The sequence below is a fragment of the Colletotrichum jinshuiense genome, chromosome 8, assembly GCF_051148585.1.
Source record: "Colletotrichum jinshuiense chromosome 8, complete sequence".
Lineage (NCBI taxonomy): Eukaryota > Fungi > Ascomycota > Sordariomycetes > Glomerellales > Glomerellaceae > Colletotrichum > Colletotrichum jinshuiense.
Window position 1 is genome coordinate 339113 of NC_139315.1, and position 21201 is coordinate 360313.

The following is a 21201-nucleotide window of genomic DNA, read 5'->3' on the forward strand; positions in this document are numbered from 1 at the left end:
GCCTTTAGCTACGCCTACAGACTCCTTTTAAGCATAAACAAAGACTTAGCTAACTAGAATACAATCCACATGAAGCAGATTGACCAATGAAAACTTACAAACATGGTAGCAGTTGTGATAGGAACGGCATTCAATTTGCCGGATAAATAGGTCTTCTTGCAAGTTTATTCGCGAGATCGATCTCGACATGATGTCAACGGTACCTATGCTAGCCACACATTTAACTGGAGCGAGTAGCGGCGGGTAAATTGATTGAAAAGTACGAGCCACGACACAGTAATTTACCCCGCAGATATGTGTGATGTGTGGTAGTAGTTGAGCATTGAGTGGTCATTTTAAAAGAAGAAAAACAGGAACCGCACCAATCGTTCTTCCCCTGCCGGTCATCCCCGCTTTCGTATGTGCCTTGCAACCATGTCACTATCAGCCTTACCAACATTGTCTTCGAGTCTAGTGCTCCTCATTTCCAAAGTACGTATGGCTGTTGATAATCAACAGGTACAGTGACAACCAGAAAGCCTGAGTTTACATCAGCTTTTCTCAGCTGTCTACATTTCTACCCTTGTCCTCTAAAGTGTGCGGCAAACCCATGCGCGAAGCGGCGGCGCAACATAGAGGTGATTGGGCAGCTGACCCCTCTAATGCCCTCCCCAGTTTCTTGGCAATGCGGCATTGAGGAGGGAAAAGCTTGGCAATCTATCTTAGTCCGTCGCATAATAACGAACGCAGACCATTTTACCGAATCGAGGTTTCCCCATGGGGTGCCCGCATGCCACTTCACGTCTAAGTAACCGCGCAAATGCCATTAATGAAGCCATTCACATGTTAGCCACTAACCACTTTGATGTTCTTTGAAAAGGGTAATAGGTCGGCGAGATCATGAGAGTTGCAACAATGAATAATTCCAATAACCCGGCTGTTTTGAAGCCCTGGCGCCTTTTATTGTGACTAGCCGCACCAATAATAGAAATTACAAGGTCATATGTCAGTATGAGTTTGTTGCTACAATAAAGAATGAGTCTTTGAGGACGGCTATAAAAGAGACACCGAAGCCAATGTGAATATTTATTGAATTGCAGTTTCATCACTCAGCATACCTTATTTATCACCCACCGATTCCATCACTTATCAAAACGTTCAATGGAGCTTTACTTTTACCTGTCTTTTGTAGCCGCCGTCGCAAGCTTCTGCAATGTTGCCATGGCTATGACCATTCGCCAAGCCGCGACTTATAACAACCCTGTTTTATGGTATGACCTGGCAGACCTAGAAGTTATAAGGGTGGATGATACATATTATTATTCTGCCTCCACGATGCACTATTCACCAGGCGCGCCAGTTCTAAAATCCTACGATCTTACTACCTGGGAGCTCATAGGCCATTCTGTACCAGAACTTCCTGGAGACGAATTTTTCCTCAATGGCAGCGATACTGGCGCATATGTTCAGGGCATTTATGCTTCTACGCTTGGATATCGCAAGTCTAACAATCTCTTCTATTGGTACGGCTGTATGCGGGGGAAGACGCATATTTATACAGCATCCAATCCAGAAGGCCCTTGGACACATCATACACCCATTGACAAGTGCTATTACGACCTGGGATTGCTGGTTGACGATGATGACACCATGTATATTGCCTATGGTGCAGTGGACATCCATGTTGTGGAGCTATCAACGGATGGGTTAAGCGAAGTCCGGAATGAGGTTTGCCTCTTGACCTCTACTAATATTCATCCTCATTCTAACGCGTATAGGTGGTGTATACGGAAGAAGCTAGACGATACCTTGAAGGTTCCCGATTCTACAAAATCAACGGCAACTACTACATCTGGGTAACACGACCAGCGATTGAGCAGCATGTGCTTATGTCAACATCCGGACCATGGGGCCCTTATAAAGCCAGGGATGTTGCAATGGATGTTCCAGCTCCACTCGACGGAGCTGGTGCTCCACACCAAGGTGCCCTGGTTTCAACTCCTAGTGGGGACTGGCATTACATGGCCTTCATTGATGCTTATCCTGGCGGACGTATACCTGTTCTCGCTCCTATTACGTGGGATAATGAAGGATGGCCTCATGTGGTTCTTGATGGAGATGGTGGTTGGGGAAAGAATTATCCGGCGCCTGTAACAACTACCAAAACCGTCAACCCTGTAGGGCCCTATTTTGAAGCATTTCCATGGCAGTCTAGGCTGAATCCTCGATGGGAATGGAACCACAACCCCGATAACGAAGCTTGGAGTCTGGGGCCCGACGGACTCACGTTACACACAGCTACTGTTTGTGAAGGGCTATACGGAGCTTCCAATACGCTGACGCAACGCATTATTGGTCCTAAAAGTCGCGGCACTTTCCGGCTTGACGTCTCTGGAATGATCCAAGGTGATCGAGCTGGTGTAAGTGCCATACGAGATGAAAGTGCCTACATCGGCATTCACAAGGATAATGGAGCTGCAAAGCTTGTCTATGTCGACGGCATCAGTATGGATCCTAAGCAAAATTTTGCAACAGTTTCGAATGGCGTTGTGAGAGCTGAAGGACCCGTTATCGCCGGCAACGATTTGTGGCTGCGAGAGCTGAAGCCGATATTACACCCGCGTTTACAGGTGAAACCCAAATCCGGTATGTAACCTTCTGGTACAGTACCGATGGGGAGTCATTTACACAGCTTGGACCAAATTTTCCTATGAATAACGAATGGCCTTTTTACATGGGATACCGGTTCGGTGTCTTCAACTGGGCTACAGAACAACTTGGTGGTAATTTGTTGGTGAAAGAATTCAGCTTGGAAATGGTAGGATAGCTAAAGCAGGGCAAGAAGTTGAGGCTATCCATTATCGAAAAGCTCTGATACAGTCTTTGCGCGATCATGGTTGCACGTTCACTTGTATGTGCTGAGTTTGATGGAGCTACGATTGTTGGGTTAAAGTGTGTTTGCGTGCGCTAAAGTTTTGGACACACCAACAAGTACTGCATTGCACATTGGAGTGATTTAAGGAAACTTACTAAATAAAACATTATTTGTTTTGGATATACTGAATAACTTTCTCAAACGGGAGGTAACTTGTGTACGCGGCAGAATAATGTGTAAATAGACAGGTTGTCTATGGACTGGGGTTAAGAGAATTGGTCGGCCCGGATGTGTGGGTCTATACGGCAAGCTGCGCGAGGCTGGCCGGATGGATTACGGCATCACCACACCTGCGCCGGTACGGTGACGCCCTGCAGTGACTGAACACATCAGCCCCTCAGTCATCATCTGAGTCGGAACCGTACGAAACAAGCCCCAACTTCCCTTTCGCCGGCGCCGGCGCAGGTGCTGGTGCAGGAGGGCTCCCCTTCTGCTTCTCCTTATCATCGTCTCCGACCCCCATATACTAAACAGACTACCTAGTCAACTGAGCAACGAGAGGCTCAGGAGTTTTTCGAAATAATTTGCTGGGGTTATCCCGGCTTTATAGACTGTGTATCATCTTCGAAACCCCCAAGATCAAAGGTGAGCACTGTGATGTGAGATGCATTGACTCAGTCATCTTCACGTCTACGGTTGGTTTACCATTACATCAGATTCCCCAGAAATGATACAGCCCTGTCAAGCAGTCATAAACAACAGGCAGAAACATCTATCCCTAAAAGCGTGCTAGAAGTGCGAAAACTGACTTTGTCACTATGTTACCGACATGCACATTGTAAGGGAGCCGACGCAATGTCAAGTATAGAAAGACGGTGAATATAACTATTCGTCACTTTTATATTCCATATAGTTGAAGAGAAATAGATACGCTTTATCTATAAAATGTAGGAAATAGCCAGGGATATCCACAAAATTATTAAAATCAGAACTTTTTAGTACAACAGACCAAGCACGCTTTGGATGCCCAAATAAATACTACAAGGATAATCAGCCATGAGCGTCGGCACTACTGATACGCCAGTAGGGTTGGTTGAACCCAGAAGGCCAAGCTCGAAGCCAAGAGCGCTTCCAATCCTGGGCCATCCCACACCACCGTCCGGCTTCTTCGCAAAGCTGGCCCACAAGCCCTGCATGTAAGAACTAAGCTTGATCTGCTGTTGGGTTATGGAACCAAACTTGCTGTATTCAGGGTAGGTACCGAATACTGAAGGGATCTCGACTGTGTGGTACGCCCCTGCGTTGGAGAAGATGTTGGTTGAGGGAAATGAAGCATCGAAGCGGTAGCGGTATGCAGTGTAGCCGTTTGCGGCGAGGTAGCTGGATAGCGCAGATGTTGTGCAAGTGAAGACCGCATCAGTGACGATTCTATCGGCCACAACATAGGGCTCGCTGATGCTTTTCGCGGCATACTGAGTAATGATTGAGTTCTTGGAGTCAGTTGAGTTGATTCCAATAATACCCAGCGCTGTGCTAATGGCATTAGAGCCATCGTTTACACCCTCCACGGCTAGGAAGACACGGGCTTCATTGAGGTTCGTCCCTATCAAGACGGGGATCTTGGGCCACTTTTTCGAAGAGATGCTATTCCGGACGTCGCTGATTGAAGTGCCGTCACCATCGACAGGAGGGAAAACAAGCGCAGCCGACTCGATGTATGCTTTGATATCTGTGGCGGATACCTGTCGCAGGCATGCAACTGGCGAGGCCTGGGTGTCGCAGTTGAACTGTTTCAGGACTTTTTGGTAGCTGTCCGACCCAGAACCAATCAGAAGGGATTGCTGCGACTCCATGATGGCGGCTGAGAATGGCAGCGGGCTGGGAGGGTTCGCAAGCAGCTGCTTCACTGATTCGCCGCCAGCCGACTCGCCGAAGATCGTCACACGTGTAGGGTCGCCGCCGAATTTAACGATGTTGTCTTGGACCCACTGAAGGGCGAAGCGCTGGTCCAAGAAACCCGAGTTCTGGGAACCGGTCGGGATCTCTGGGGAATTGGAAAATCCAAAGACTACCAATCGGTCAGCGCGCTTTTAACAGGGTACGAGGCAAGAGGGTCTTACTATTTGTGCGGTAGTTGATTGTCACTACAACAACGTCTTGAGCGACGGCAAATGAGCTTCCATCGTAAATTGGTAGACTGGCAGTTCCGAATTGCAGATTTCCCTGTAACTGTCAGCAAAGTTGTCAAGCCATCCGGATCCGGTATACTCACGGGGAATAACCAAAACATTACAGCCTTTTTACTTGTAGGCGACACATTGGGAGGTGTGAAGACATTCAAATACAAGCAGTCCTCGCTCTCATCTGTGAGAGGCCCGGTAGGATTGCCAAAGTATTGCTTCTGCAACACTTGAGAAGCCCCACTGTTTGTGAACTGCTGGATGCATGCAGGCCGGAATGCCTGAGCAGACAACGGAGACGACCATGAAGGCGCGGCCTCAGGCGGAGAGAACCTCACAGGCGGTGATTTGGCAAACGGTACCCCTAGGTATGCATTGGCGTATGCTGTCGATCCTGCTTGGTTTGCTGGTACGGCTGTAGTGCCTATAATTACGCCGGATGCAATGGTTACACTCGGGCCAGCAACGGCACCGGGCAAAGCAAAGGCCTGGAGGAAGAAAGTGGATGAGAGGAGGATTTGCGTCAGCGACAAATGGCTATTGACACCCATGATTAACTGAAGAAACGTCGGCAAACACTGAAGACCAAAGAAGGGTATGATGGAGTTGAAGCTCTTGGTGATGAGGATGGTTGTGAATGTCTTCTGGTCGCGCCTTTCTATTGTATTTAACCAAGTCGACATCATTGTCCAGTTCCTAGCAGCGGATTTACCGAGAGTCAATAATTCTAGCGCCACCGAGGGATTATTGAGGTGTTGTCCGGCGGGAGGCAACAACAACAAAGACATCTCGGATAGCCCATCGAGCTAAGACGGCAAAGTGCTTTGACCAACAAGCTAATCTAGTCGGTGCCACTGCTAGGGCGCGGCAAGCTCAAGAGCGACCCGGTAGGAGCTCATTTCCGGATGACAGGTCCGGCTCCATTGACGCATGCAGCCGAGGTTGTCTCGGTGGTGGCTGCTGTAGGAATATCAACCAGCGCCACCGGGAAACATGTAAAGGTCCGGCCAAGGGTTGACAATTTAAGTGGGTCTCGAGCAGCGCTTCTGTCAGTCTAGGGAGGATCTGTGATGGCCGAGGACACACTTGCGCGCTTGTTTCTCACTCCAGCGCAGCACCTGGGTAGGGGTCATTGATTAATGCTGGTGTCTCCACCGCAAGTTCTAGTCGACTGCCATGCTATGCCGCTTGCCAATTAGGCGAAAGTTTGTCAACTCCCATGGGAGTATCGTGACGATGCGTTTGGATTACCCACAAGTTAATGATCTAGCACAGATATATACAATCTTGCGAGGTAGCTCTATCTGAAGGAAATAGATATCACAAGACGTTCTGAAGTACGTATTTCGTTTTCTCGTCATTCATATCTCGGGACGCAAACCTGCTGTGTTCCTGTCTTCACTCGCTAGACCTAGACGCGTCACGATGAACTCGTGAACATGATTGGTGCAGGGTTGAATCAAATCTCCCAACGGCCATCCTCATACGAGTGAGGTTGGAATCTGGTCAGCTTTGCCTGGACTCATCGGAGTTAGGGTTACCAGAGCGGTACAGGCTGCACCATCTCCCGAATAAGACAACTTTTGCAGCCAAGGGGCTGCACGCCACGGGCGATGATCCTTGCGACCTCCACGTGGTTTTTCCTGCGCTTGGACGGGGGCGAGCCACCGGAAAGACGTACACTACCGGTAGTAAACACCATGTAGGATTGCCGGCCCGTCCACCTCCATAGACAAATGGGCCCAGGCACCGAAGGCCAGCGGCGGGGTCGTTTCTTTGAGCTCATCGTCCTGTTGAGCTAAATGATACCCGACAAGAAAAGAGGAAAGAAACAAAAAGGGCAAAGGCTTCCTTCCGCATTTGGATAGCTCTGCTCGCATTAGGCCATTTCTAGTATTTCCACCGGTTAGCACTGCCAAGACCGCGCCTCCTTCGATGCATCTGTTCTGAGTGTCGGCAAAGAAAAACAATAGGGCCCGATGCCATGGGACTAGCATTATCGACAATAGTGACAACATCCGATTTGTGGTCTGTTCAAGCTAGTGACACGGACCCGACCGATCTAGAGCTCACTGCTAGACACGTACTCCTCTACCGCGGCTTCAACGATGTTGAACAAGCCCCCTGAATTAGTAAATGACATCCCATGGGGTTTCCAATGTGATGTTCTACAACTTATGGCGGTTCTGAGTAGCAGCCAACAACAGCGTAGAGTTGCCTTCATTAATCCCTCTTTGCTATGATTCTTGATATCGTTGTTGCCACCGCCGCGTCTCTATTGTTGGATCCATTAGTTATGCTTTATTACATTGGTTGATGGTGGTCCGTCCCTGTCAGCTTGTATTGGTATTTTAATGCCATAGTGACCCACATCGTGGGTGGGATCCAACTAGGTTATAGGATTGAGGCTGGCGATGATGCACGATTTAGCATCAGATATCCTCGACTGGCTTTCAACTCTGATGATAGCTGCGATAAATTAGCATCCTAATTTTATTCCCATATGCGACGACATGTTCCAGAACGCAAAAGTTACAATATCGTAGTAAAAATTGGGTTTCTACTATACATATGGGAATTTCTGGTGTTGATCACCCCACGGCAGCACAGCGCCATGATTTATCCAGGCTGCCCTAATTAGGTAAGTAGATTGTGAGTTTATCTTGGATCAACCTCTTGTTTATTGACGTTCGCCAAACTATACTTCCTTTTCAAATAGCATCGATATCTATCTCCGGTGCCTCTCTTCGCCTCATTGACAGCTTCGCCGTCCCATCCGAGGACCATGCAAAACCCCATTCCTGCCACTGATGCTCATACCCAGGCAGGAGCTTCCAATCATACTTCATAATTAAATGCGCCAACGCAACCTTTAATTCGTTTGCAGCGAAGAAACGACCCGGGCAAGCGTGCTTGCCGTGTCCAAATCCGAGGTGGGCGGGGGAAGTGCTAACTATGTGGGCCTGGCTGTCCAAACTAGGGTCACCGCGCATGCGAAAGAAGCGGTAGCCATCGAAGGTTTCGGGGTTCGGGTAGATATCGGGGTCGTGCATTCTTCCGAGATCACCCACACAACGTTCGCCCTTTTGTAGTTGTAAGCCGTCAGGGAGGGTTACAGCGCGGGTTGCAACGCGGCTTATAATGGCTGGCGAGTTCGGTTAATACTTGGAGGGACCTTGCACAAATTCCAGAAGTAGGTATACTCACCAGAAGTTACAGGCTTCAGTCTTTGGGACTCTTTCAGAACACTATCCATGAGCTTCATGTTAAATAGAGCCGTCTTCTTCCAGCCCTCAGTGCTGAGGACGTCGACTATTTCCTTTCTCAGATCGTCGAATAGCTCTGGGTGCTCTGCAATCCTAAGCATGGTCTCGACGAGTAAATCGGTAGTCGTATGGATCGCAACAGTTGACAGCCCGAGCTGCGCGCCAACGGCATCATACTTGCGGCCTTTGCTCTCCTCCTCGAACCAATCAATTCCATCATTAAATCTTGGCAAAGGCTCGCCTCTCTCCAGAGCTCTCCGACGCAGATCTCGGCGTCTCTGGAGTACCGGTTCGATAATCCTACGCGAGTCGGATACTTGTTGTCGGAGAGTTTTGCACTCCGGAGTGAACCGATTTACGGTGGACCGAAGCCAAAGAGGGTAAGGTCGTAGGATTTCGGCGCTGAGAAATGCGTTGACGGTGTAAGATTTTGTAATGGCAAGCCAGTCGTCGTTGCGGCATACCTCGTCGCCGAGGAAGACGCGAGAGGAGAGACGGCAGATGAGGTCGAGTATATCGTCCTTGACATTAATCTCGCGCCATTCTTTGCGAGAAACGACGTGTTAGTAATATACCACACGATTGCAAGAAATAGGAGCCAGCCAAAAGTTCTCAGTTTGTTCGCTCTTCACATTACTCTTTTCCAACCGATTATGATGGCAAATACGCACTAAAGAAGTAGAAGAACCAATAGAGACTTAGGTAACTTACGGTTGGAAGTGCCGAAGAGTAGGTCGATGGCATACTTGGCTTCGGACGACAGAGGCTCCGTGATCTGATCTGAACCACAAGCAACAATCAGCGATAACTCATGGTGAGCCACAGATTCATAGTAAACTTGAAGTTTGAGGTTAAAACCCAACAACTTTGTCTTTACTTACTCAATAGTTTGGTGATGTGTTTCTTAATGACGAGGAAAAACATTTCACCAGGCATATTGGCTGCGGCAAACCCGTCGAACCCAGGCAGTTGGGGATGGAAATTCTCAGAAAAGGATTCCATGAAGCTAAGCCCGGGCTCATTGCGGATGTTGTGGACGAATTCTGGTGGAATGACAATCGTCTCGCCCACATCTGTCATGAGTCTGTAGGGTTGGCCGGGAAATCTTTTTCTGCCATTGTCCATCAACTGACGAGCACTGAAAAGAAAGTTCTTCTTCCGCTTTTGGTTGAAGAAGTCGAAGTGCTCTCGAGGGTTGATGTGGGGGAGCTTGCGGGAGGGTTTGCGCATGTGGGGTACCAAGGTAAATACGCCGATGAGGATGATGCCGAGACAGAGCGAGGTCCAAATGTTCATCTGACGAATCAAAGATGATTCAGACCAAGAAGTTAGTATATGTTTGGGTGCTATTATGTCATCCATTTTGAGGTCGCTAGGATCGAAAAAGTACTGTATAGAAAGAAGAGGCTCCCGAAGGGGTTCGTGGGATGGGTTAATAAGTCATGAATCTGCAGTAATCAGAAAGAGCATTTATACTTGGAAATGCAAGTGGAAATAAACACAAAATAACACCAATGATTCGTGCGCATATTATTAAGCCTCATGTTTGCTTCGGGTTTTTAAATTGTCCTCTAGAAGCTGAGGCTTTCTGAGGCAGTCTGTGGTATGTCGTCAATGGCATCCTGAATCGTTCACCAATATGCGTCGGTAGTTACATCTCTAACTGGTTGGCCCACCCAAATCCCGTCGGCACCCGCTCTGAGCGAATCAGCGGTGTCAACTCCAGGGGACTAACCAGTTGGGAACTACCGCGTGCAGATCACACGGCTAGTCTCCGGAGTACAAAAGCACTCAACGGCGGGACGGGTGGGTCTCCAGAATTTGGGATAGTTTTGATGCCCCCGGGAGAGCGGCCCTCAAAAACAACGACCATTCATCCTTTTCTCCCTTCCCTTTTTCTTTTCAGTTGACCTTGACCGGTACGTGGCTTCACTCAAGTAGGTTCAACGACTTCCCACACCGCCGCTTCATTTGGCACCAGGGTACAAGGATGGACCCGGCGCAGTGGCGCAGCAGAATGAGACAGTTCAGCCGCCACGGACAACGAGAGCACACCGTTTTGCCGAAGGTCCCCTGCCATTAGACACGAGACGAGGATTTGGTCCACAGGAGGCATTAGATGGGATGGTGACGTTCACTCTCGATGTTCTTGCCACTCAACAATCGCAAATTGCTGGGCGGGTCATAATTACTTGGAACAACGCAACTACACCACATTCACACGTCTATTTTGACTTGCTATACATGCCATCCTTACCATGACCGTTTTATTTCTAATGTGGAAGTTTTCAAATCTCGCAGTGTTTCTTAGCCACTGAGGGAAAGGCTAAACTTGCATCTGCCAAGGATTCTCGCCGGGTGTCAGTCATCGCCAAAGATTGTATGGGACGCCAGTAAGTCGTGTCAGAATTCGTGTCAGAATTCGTTCCCCCCAACAAAAGGAAACCTGGAAGGCCTTCAATAACAACGACCATGGCTATGCATCGCTAGAAGTAGTAAACATAGTAATTATACTCTATCTAGGCAACGCCGCCTTCAGACTAAACGGGCAAAAATCATACGCAGTAACTTAGTGTCTATATTTCTCTATTCCCGTGGTTTGTCTTGCCAACACTTCCTGCTCGCCGTGAGCACCTGAACCGTGCTAGTCAATATCCATCTGGTCACCCTCCTCGAGTGCCGTGGACGTGGGCGAATGCCGCTCGCGTGACACCCTAGTTGGCGACCAATCCATTGGACCACCCACCACTTTGCGGTTGATCGGAGTCCAGCCGGACACCGTTCCCGCATTCTTTGTCGAACCCGATGCGGAATGTCCCGGACGTGCAACATGACTCTGAGGGCCCATCCATGCAACCGGCGCCACGCCCCCTCCCGTCTCCTGCTGGGGTATGACGACCTGCGGCTGCGGGGTGGGTGGCTGCACCACAGACGCACCAGAGCTTGAGAGTGGGGGTGACAGCCCGTCAGATGTCGGCGAATGGTCATGCCTGTCCTTGACATTGTTCTTAAAACCACTCATATGCGACTCCGGTGAATCGGGTACCAGAGGAATCGGTTCGCGGTAACTGGCATTAAACCCCTGCCGTTTCGTGAAGGCAAGCGGCGGGACTGTCAAGGGCCTGCTCGACTGCTTCGTAATTACATCTCTCACCCTAGCCTCATGGAGCAGGTCCTCTGTAAAGGTTGCCGAGAACGCGTAGGGATGCGGAAAGAGCCCAACCGGCTCGGGTCCTATTTGGACGTGAGGAAACATGCTGGTTGCCACCGGTAATGCTGCAACGGGAGCAGCCGAGAAAGGACTTGGCTGGCCCGGTTGCCCTTTGGGGAAGGTCACAGAAGGCATTCCGGCAAAGACATTCGGGATCTGATTCTTGGGAAGAGATGAAGACGCCGACGGTTTTGGCTTGGACGAGCCAGGTCTGGAGACGGATCCATACTGGGGAGCGGCGTAGTTGAACAACTTGAGGGCGTGGGCGGGGGTATAACTAATCAGTGGTACGGAATGGCGCAACTGAGGATGTATCAGCCGCGGCGGAGTCGTGTACTTTGGTCGCTTAGCAACTCTGCCGCCCCCGCTGCCGCTATATCTCCTCCGCTTCCCTGCGATTATGATCTTCTTGAGTGGATCGTCATCCGGCGCATTGTCTTTGGGTATGTGCTGCGGTTTCGCGTCGAGCTTGTAAGCCTCCATCAACTTTGTCTCCAACTCCTCCACCGCCGCCTGCATGTCCCTCCGCGAGTCGACATTGACGAGTCCCGCAGCCGCAACCTTGTCCTCGACGAACATGAGTGTGTTGTGGACGCTCTCCAACGCTCCGACGGGCGCCAAGTCGATCTCCCTCTGCACCAACTTGACCAAGCGCAGCGAAGCCGGCCGCCTCGCATTCTTGATGTTTGGAATCAGCGGCAGAAGTTTGTCGAAGTTGCTCGGGTTGATGGTTGCAATGTCATGGCCCCAGGTATAGAACTCTTTGAGCATTTGGGTGAGTACGTTGAACTTCAACGAGAATTCGCCATGGATAGCCGCGATGGGCGCGTAGTCCTTCACCCCTTCAAGCAGGTTGTAGCTGCTGGAGGCCATCCGATGCAGCTCTTTTACGCGGTTCCCCAACGTGTCCACGACGTCCTCATCTTTGAATAGCTCTCGTTCCTTCGGTGTGAGTTTGTAAATGTTCGCGTACAGTTCCTGAAGGCAGCCGACCTCGAGCAGGAAGAGCTCGTGCGTCGTCCGCAGCAGGGCGCCGACTCTCGGCTGCGTGTTTGAAGCCACCCGGTGGATGCGGCTCCAGAACGTCGCGTCATCTTGCAGCACCTCCGAACCGACCGGGAGCTGGAACTCGATATTCCTCGCCTGGCCCCTGAACTTGGCGACGAGGTCTCGGTACGCACCCAGCATGGTCTTCTGCCACCGCTCATACGCCGCGGGCGTATCGGTCAGGGAGAACCGTGCGGCGAAATGCGAAAGGCGAGCTTCCTCGCTCACAATCATGAATTGTAGCAGATTTTTCTGGATGATGTCGAGCCGAGAGGGAAAGCTGCGGTGATCGCGGGCCCACCGGAAGCGCATCGAATACAGCTTGGTATACTCCTGATACACCCTATTAAGGAATCCCTCGACGACGTAGCCGAGGCTTTGCATCTCGTCGTCAAATGGCCAAGCATTCATCAACATCTCCCTGGTTTTCGGGAAAAGGTTCCCTGCGGCTTCCATGATGATCTCGTCCATGGGCATGCGGATTCTGGTCGGCGCGTCCGAGCCGAGCCTCAGCGCCGCGTTGCCAAAGCGGGCCGTCTCGACGTCCCAGAAGCTCTCCGAGTAGAAGCGTGCAATCTGAGAGATTTTGATGGGGATTCTGGAGGTGTCTGCCATCATCGGGGGCGTTTTCAGGACCAGGTCTGAAGGCTTTCTCTTGAGGTGCTCCAGTGACGGAGAGTGTTCTTTGACGTATCCATCGGGCCACCGTCGCAACATGCTTCCAGCGGGGAGGAATTCGAGGTTCTTCGAGTGAACTTGGGCCTGGTTGATGATTTGCCAGTTGTTACCCCCAAACAGCTGCGTTTACCGCGTCTCAGCGGAAGATGCCCAGAGAAGATGGAGAAGCACGGCGTGGGTAGCAGGGTACTCACGTGGTTCTCGAGGCAATACCCGAGTTCGCATCGCTGATCTGTCTCAAAAAACGGTTCCATGATTTCCGGCATGTCTTGGTTCGTCCCAAACAGAGCCTCCCCGACCCTAATGACCTCCTCTTGCAACAACGGTTCCGACGCAAGAACGCCCATCGCTTTCGGTCCCGGTTTGTGCAGCCACAAGACCTGTGCGTAGTTTACGGCATGCTAGGGTAGTTGTCAGTCTCATATCCCACGAGGCGACTGACGGGTACAGGATTAGCAGAGATCTGTCCAGGGATACGTACCGCAAACTCGTGTACAAGCGTGTTGGCCACCGTGAAGCAAGCCTGCATATGCTCGTCTTTGCTGTAGCCCTGAACCAGCAGTGGCCAGACGGCGTCAGCAGAAAGGCTCACTATGATGGAATCCGATTCAAGCATCGTGTATCCCGAAACTGGAAGACCCTTGTCGTTCATCCAGTCACTGTAAGCGCTGCCGATTTGGAGCGTGATTCTGCTTCGCATGATCTTTGCGGTTTCTTCGACCGGGTCGATTGCCACCCGGTTGAGGTCGGCGGCGAGTTTCTTTGAGGACCTGTGATTGTCGGGCTCCTGCATGCCGAAGCTATACGCAGGAAACTTTCTCCTCTCTTTTCTGGTCCGATAGTCGCGAGGGCCGTTGATGCGTACCCTGTTGAAAACATCCATCAGGCGGTCCCAGAAGGGGTCATGCTGCTCCAGAAAGTACAGAAACCGGGACGCCAGCTGCAGCGCCGGTTGAAGCCGTTCCCAAAGATATTCGTCTGTCTACTCGGACAAGTTAGTCTCAACCCAAGTGCTCCCCCAGCATCCCCGATCTCTTACGCTTGGATCCCATTCTCCTTTATGGCTGCCCGCGTGGTAGACGAGTCTCGGATAATCAGCATCGGCCCCACGCCATGTTGTCGGTCCCCACTTGTTCCGCTGTAGAAGCCTGTTGTCAGACGGATTAGTTCCGGTATCAACAGCGGCCCGGTTTTCAGGTGCCTACTCGTGTATCCCGTTCTGCAGGTCAGTTTGGTAATTATCACCAAAAGACATCACGCCCTCTTCCAGAAGCTACGAGCCTGTCAGTCCGGAAACCACGAGTCGATAAGCAACATGCCCAGTGGCACGTACCTCGTGCGTGGTCATCCCCGCAAAGTGAAGTGACTGCCAGTCCTCGTCGTCCTGCATTTCTTGCATCGCCTGAAGCACGTACATGTCGCGCACCGACACCGAACCGGGATCCTTCCGGTTCATCTGCGAATACTTGTCGAGCAGCTCGTCGATGCCATCCAGGCCGTACGACTTGGCCAGCGCCTCCGCCTCTTGCTCAATGTACTTTCCCGTAACGTCGTCCCTCACGACGCCGTCGACCTTGAACTTCCGGAACGTCGACCTCGTGGGCGTCAGCCGCGACCGGCCGTCCTTCCGGCCTGGGTAGATGCCGAACCTCACCGCCATGGCGGTCGGGTTCTGGCTGCGGTCCTGGGGCAGCTGCGCGGGCCGTATATGCTCGAAGACGTTCTTGGAACGTACGAGGTGGTCGTGCTTGCCCAGCGCCACCGTGTAGTCGCCATCCCACATCGGGTCGGTCCACGGGGGTATGTATTGGATGTAGTTCCACGCCCCCCGGTTCATCAGTTTCGGCGGCGGCGGTTTCGTCGTGATGAGCGGCGCGTGCGGGCCTCCGCGCCGCTGGCTCGCGATGTCCCGCGCTGTCTTGTCTTGGGACCGTTCCGCGTCGTCGGGTATGTTGCTCCCTTCGTCCTGGTGGCTGTCCGGCAGCACCTCGGGATCTTCACGGGAGTTATGTACGTACCAATTTTCATCGTATATTTTCACGGCCTCGATGGGCTGCTCCTCGGTGGAGGCCATTTTTGTCCTCGACCTGCGAGGTAGTAGTTGTTGCGACAAACTCGAATCACGATTGTCAAGTTTGGAAAGGCCCTTAGGAAAGTAGCCAGTCGCAATTCAGTGAAATGGATTTGTAGGAAGATGGCTATCTGCTCAGTAAAATGAGAGGGCAACTTTGTTATTGTGATTTACGATTACTGGTACTATGTAGGTTGCTTCGAGACTGGATTACGTTTCCATTGTCTTTGAAGTCCTTGAAATGATGCATTTTCAGTCACAAAGGCTATATCTACCCCTTTGAGATTGAGTTCTAAGGAGTGAATTCCCATTCTTAGCACATATAGAGGTGTTTCACGCAGAAACAAACGGTTCAACCCGCTGGGTATGTTGACATGGAAAGATATAACATAGAAAGCCACCATGGCAGATGGTTTCCATCAAGTAGAATCATGATTCTAACATGGCGTATGAGCATTCGAGCAACTCGTATCTAGGCAGTTTATTTCTGTTGGATCAAATCCGTACTTCTCTGAATTTCGTCTCATCCAAGTAGTGGGCGGCGTCCCCAAGGAAGTCATTATCCGCAGCAAACAAAGCAAGGGGTACGAAATCGCAAACAAAACCCCATGTCGAGAGAGATATACCCGGGAAAAAAACCCAGGCTGCGGTCATCTATTTAGACAAGGGCGACAAAGACAAAAATATGTCACACCCGCCGAGTCTTGTTCCGCTGCAAGGATGGCCAGGTGCACAGCCTTCCCCATGTTGGGAAAAGGAAGCGTTTGCTTTGGGTTATGCTGTTTACGGCCGCCCGAGGATCTCTTGGGCGACAAGAAGGCTTTCTGGATGGAAACCAACATGCATATGCGGGTTGGAACAGGCAAACAGCTGTGCCGCAAACCACAGGGTGGCTGGCCCTCGTGGTCCCATCACCATCAAAGCCCGCCGAGTCCAACGTAAACAAACCATTCACTCGCCCTGTTTTAAAAATAGTCGATGAACATAAATCAGCCAAGTCAAGTCACAAAGGCGGATTGGCTGCCCGGAACGAAACGAGTCCGTAGTCCCTCAAGGTTTCTCCTCTCTTTCACACCCTTTATCTCGCCTTTCTTCTGCCGATCATAGAAGGAACAAGTCTCCTCTCGTGCCATTCATTCCTTTCTGAACTGCGACTTGGGTTGTCACATCCTTCCCTAACCTCCTCTTCCCCCCATCCACACACCATGATCGTCTCCCTGGCGCTGCTAACCCTACAAGCAGTGGCGCGGTGCAGCCGGAAGCGTGCCCATAGTCGCATCTGCCGCGCCAACGACACCATGCCCGGAGACGACGCGGCTTGGAACACCCACCTTCACCACCGTGACAAAGGCCGCGTCGACCGGCGCCGGCTACGGTAGCGAGCTCCCCACAGAGGCAGCATGCGCCCTCGTCAGCAGCAGCTGGGCAGCGCAGGCGTCAGCGCGCGATACGTAGCAGCCTCCTCCAGGAGCTCGCACTGCTTGATCCTCGCTTTTGGCAATGGCTCGGATCGCCTCAGCGGCAGCCGACGACATTGACCCCGAGGCGCCACTGACCACCGAAGCTCGCCACATTTGGGATAGCACATGGAACTATCGATTTGATCGAAACACATCCCACCAGATTTTCCAATCGTTCACAGCCAAGTTTGCGCCTTGGATGTGGGCTGGCGACCCATATACGGCACTTATGAGCTGGGACCTGACCAACCCTCGCACGACTACAAACAAGACCACTGGGATGGGAATGGAAATAACGGGTCACGGGAACCGGGGCAATTTCACTCAGCCGTTTGAGCCTCAGAACATCATCATGCTGACGGACGGCTTCTATGCCTCGACCTGCTCCGTGTTTTCTTCGGGGATGCAAATCCAAGGGGGAGTAAAGACGGTTGTTATGGGCGGGCGGCCGAACAACGAGCCCATGCAAGGCGTCGGCGGCGTCAAGGGCGCCGAGGTCCTGGAATACAGAAGAATCTGGGAGGTGAGCAGAATTCTCATGTCGTCACGGTTTGCGAATGCGTCGGCCGAACAAAAGGAGTCGCTCCTGCAGCTTACATCTCTGCCCATGCAACGGAGCACGACCGCTCGCCTTAACGTCCGCGACCAGATCCTGCGAGATAACATTGGAAACGAAATGCCGGCCCAATTCGTTAACGAGCCTGCAGATTGCCGACTATATTGGACTTTTGGCATGGTGGGTGATGTGAGGGAGATTTGGAAACCTGCCGCGAACGCGGCGTGGAACGGCCACGAGTGTGTCGCAGGCACAGGTTTTGGGACGAAAACATTAGGCCACAGGGTACGGAGAAAGGGCATCGTGACTCCTCTGCCGGAAGCCATTGTCATTTCTGATGCCGACACCGGACAGGAGCAAGTGGCCTTGATGCAAGACCTTGAGAGGTACAACCAAAAGGTGTAGGTCTTTTGAGGGTATCGTATAACGTCGAGGATGATCAAGTTCGCTGTGTTGAGACTTGCCGGTGCATGTCATCATTGCTTGGATGTTGGTTCGGATGATTGTAGGACTATGTGTTGGTCGACCTGGCCTTTTTCTGTGCACTTTGATGCAGCGTTCGGTTTGGCAAGCTTGAGAGCTGCAATGGGCGCGCATACCCAGACAGCGGAGCCCAACGGCAGAGCAAGTCCAATTGTGTAATCGATCCGGTTGGAGACTATGTTCGTCGTATATTCCCGGGAGGGAGGCAGCTGGTCTGATCGTCTGTTCGTAGAGGGCTAAGGGGGCTTCGACTCGCGGTTTCGAGCACTGCGGGTTCAAACTATCAGTACAAGGGTTGGCATGTATCGGAGGAATGACTGGGTTACTGACTTACAGTGTGTTGCATGGAAGAGAAAACGAAGGTGCGCCATCCTCATGGGAACGAGCTTGGTGTTCTCTTGGGAGCGTTCCAAGCAAACAGGCACAGCGTGGGCGCTTGTTGCCAATATTGAAACAGAGGTCTACCGGAACAGACCCGTTTGAGGCAATGGGTTGTCACGCCGTTCAAACGGACGAGTTTCGCGGACCTGGTGGAAAAGGACGCTCGAGCTTCCGCAGTTGGTGATCAGAAGCTGTGCCTTTAACAGCCATTTATATATAGTCGTGGCTCGAGGTATCGATGCCGACAATATCCATGGTAGGTCGGATCATTCCCCCAATGCGTTGCTTGGTGTACGGATGCTTTTTCGGTTGACCACGGCGGGAAGGGACCGCGTCGTAAGAGAGGCCATGTCGCTGTTCAAGTTGAACCTTTGGCGATAATTCTCGGAAGCGTAGCACTATTGACAGACAAGGCGGCAGTCAAGAAGAACAGGAAAGCCAGTACAGTAGTAGCTCAGTAAGAAAGCAGCCGTGTCGTCTTGCCGTGATAGCTCGGATCGTGCAGCATGGAGGGGTCCACATCACCAACTGGCGATGGAAGGGCAGCGGCAACGTCACGATGGGGAGCTCTGGTCGCGCGGGAAGTGGGCCAATCGGAGCTCAGCCAAATGTGACTAATACCCGGACAAAAGCCGAGCCCAATGGAGGGGTCGACAAAAATCAGCAAGCTTTGCTCATTTACCCAATGAGCTCTCGGGGCCTGAGGCAGGGGTTTGAGACGACGGAAAAAAAGAAAAAAATAAGAAAGTTTTTTTTAAAAAAAAAAAAAAAAAGGGACTTGGGTAAAATAGTCGGCTGGATTTCGGCATGTGACACCCGGAAGGACTCGCTCATCATTTCATGCTCCTGCAGACTCAGCATCAGCCGCAAGGCAAATGTTCACGGTGACGGGGCGGGCGAGAGGGGCACACGGCAGTTTTTATCACAGAAAACCTGACCTGAGCGGAAGCCCAAGCTGTCAGAATGGGCGGTCAGCAAACGCGGGAGGGCGTGCGGCCCCCATGCTGGCTGGCCTGGCCTGGTTGCCCGGGCTAAGAAATGACAGGCTTCCAGCGAACAGGGCCACGGCGAAGAAGGAAAAAATAAAAATTCTACGGGGCCCCACGGTTTTGTGGAGTTTTGGGCGTTGTCGTGGAGGCGCTGACGAGCGCGCAATCGGCGGCTTATCAACCCCGCCATGGTCAGAGGGCGGCGAGGCGAGCTGGTGGCCTGAACGTATCGATAAGACGGGCGGGCGGGCGATATCGAAATGGGCATCTTAATATCGACGACGTCCTGTGAGATCCTGGGGAAGGAGGCGTGCGTCGACGTCCGGTGGATGTGCCGCCCATGCTCCCCCCTCCGACGCCCTGCAGGATCCCCTTACATGCCGTGTACATGTTACTTGTGTGTTCGTAGGCTGCTTGCGCATCGCCTGCCCACTAAAATAGAAAAGGGCGGTGGGAGGCGGGAGGTGGGCGGCCAGGTGCCTCCTGCTTCTGTATGCATCTCGGCATCTCAGATGGCGATGCCAGCCAGATAATGCGGACTTGACGCCGCAGGGGACGAGGCATACACTAGTGAAGAGGCCGGCCCCTTGGGCCGTAAACGGTCAGACGGTGAACAGCAGCACATCGGCGAGCGAACATGGGGCGAGACTGAGGAGGGTCGAGGCGGCCAGTGCTGTGAATCCAGCCCAGACGGTTCCATGAACAACTCGGCAAGATCGTCGATCCGTCTGGCGTCGGAGGGCCAGGCTCACCGTGTGCTCAGCTGCGGTGCGTGCCTGACATGCCTATACTGCACTGCACTGCACCGCATAATAGAACACTAGTTATGGCAATTCTAGGGGGGCCCATTTGCTTCAGCCTTGCTCTCTCTTCCACCAATCCACACGCCCCCCCCCCCCCCCCCCCGTCTTCCCATGGCCTGGCGCGACGGGGGCGGATGACGGTGGGGGAGGGAGAAACAGAGAAGGCGAACAAAGGCCCAGATGAACTCGGACCAGGGCGTTGAAAGGAATCCAGATCGAATCGGGCAGGCCGTGGCAAAAAAATAAGATTCAAGAAAGGGACGATCCGAGTGGCCCGGAACGCCAGAGAAGCCAGAATCGGCTTCCACGGGCGACGGGTGGGCGGGAGAGAGTTTGGAAGGTGAATAGTTTGAGACGAAGGCCTCTGCGACGCTGGTGTTTCCACATACACATGCAACATCGAGGGATTGCTTGGAGGCGGCAAAAAAAAAGAAGAGGAAGGGGTTCTTGGCCAGATTGAGTGTCCAGGGACGTTCCCCACGGCCAAAAAAAAAGTCAAATATTTTGTTGGAGGATTCTAGCGTCATTCCTCGCATGTGCCTTGTCTGCGTCTGTGCCTGGACCTACGCCTGTAGCGCCCGTGCCTGTTCGAATATTGTTCCTGGAAACCCGGTCGAGGTCGAGGGCGAAGGGAAATGGACAGAGTCAACCCCAGGGGTGGGTGGCGAAGCCGAGGCGCAAGACGTGAGTCGGGAGAGAGCGAGAGAGACAGAGAGAGGCAGAGACATCTGTCCCCTTCCAGACGCACCGGCCTATTTGGGGCGTTGAACGACGTCCGCATTGATTTAATTGATTCATTGACGACGAGAGAGCGTGAGAGTGTGAAAGTGTGGTGGCTTTTCCCATGTCCGCCCCCGGTCAAGATGACTTCTTGGGCCGACCTGGAAGCGGCAGGGGGCGGTTACACCTGGAAGATGCCCGTCTCACCCCCCTTTCTTCCGACTTCCTTCCCCATACTCTACTTACTATATACTACGATGTACCGTAGTGTGTGCAGTCCACAGTAGGGACGCTAGACGCACGGGATAAGGCAGGGCTTATCGCGAGCCACCACTACCGCTCACTCACTCACTCAGCCAGCATTCACTTCACGTCAGCCTGCCCCGTGAGTTTCGCGGAGAAGGGGGGTGAGACGGCTGATGAGGAATGCAATGGGCGAGACGGACTTGACGACATGACGGCCGCCTTGGTGTGGTGTGCGCCACGGAGGAGAGGGAAGATG

General features: G+C 52.2%; 4 protein-coding genes across 4 annotated transcripts; 1 reads left to right on the plus strand and 3 right to left on the minus strand.

Moving 5' to 3' along the window:
- Positions 1 to 3849: 3849 nt before the first annotated feature.
- On the minus strand, positions 3850 to 5585 carry EsH8_VIII_000099 (Alpha/Beta hydrolase protein; the record flags this gene model as incomplete). Its single annotated transcript, XM_083269141.1, has 3 exons — positions 3850 to 4922; positions 4975 to 5077; positions 5127 to 5585. 3 exons carry the CDS (start codon positions 5583 to 5585, stop codon positions 3850 to 3852), a joined length of 1635 nt encoding a protein of 544 aa, XP_083128909.1.
- A 1838-nt stretch (positions 5586 to 7423) lies between these two features.
- On the minus strand, positions 7424 to 9596 carry EsH8_VIII_000100 (cytochrome P450; the record flags this gene model as incomplete). Its single annotated transcript, XM_083269142.1, has 5 exons — positions 7424 to 7493; positions 7855 to 8179; positions 8242 to 8844; positions 9012 to 9080; positions 9182 to 9596. 5 exons carry the CDS (start codon positions 9594 to 9596, stop codon positions 7424 to 7426), a joined length of 1482 nt encoding a protein of 493 aa, XP_083128910.1.
- A 1348-nt stretch (positions 9597 to 10944) lies between these two features.
- Positions 10945 to 15310, minus strand: EsH8_VIII_000101 (uncharacterized protein; the record flags this gene model as incomplete). The annotated part of the gene is made up of 4 exons (XM_083269143.1): positions 10945 to 13356; positions 13431 to 13637; positions 13718 to 14218; positions 14570 to 15310. The coding sequence occupies 4 exons, from the start codon at positions 15308 to 15310 to the stop codon at positions 10945 to 10947; spliced, it is 3861 nt and encodes a 1286-aa protein (XP_083128911.1).
- Positions 15311 to 16807: 1497 nt separating this feature from the next.
- On the plus strand, positions 16808 to 17516 carry EsH8_VIII_000102 (uncharacterized protein; the record flags this gene model as incomplete). The annotated part of the gene is made up of 2 exons (XM_083269144.1): positions 16808 to 17290; positions 17475 to 17516. 2 exons carry the CDS (start codon positions 16808 to 16810, stop codon positions 17514 to 17516), a joined length of 525 nt encoding a protein of 174 aa, XP_083128912.1.
- Between the last annotated feature and the right edge of the window lie 3685 nt (positions 17517 to 21201).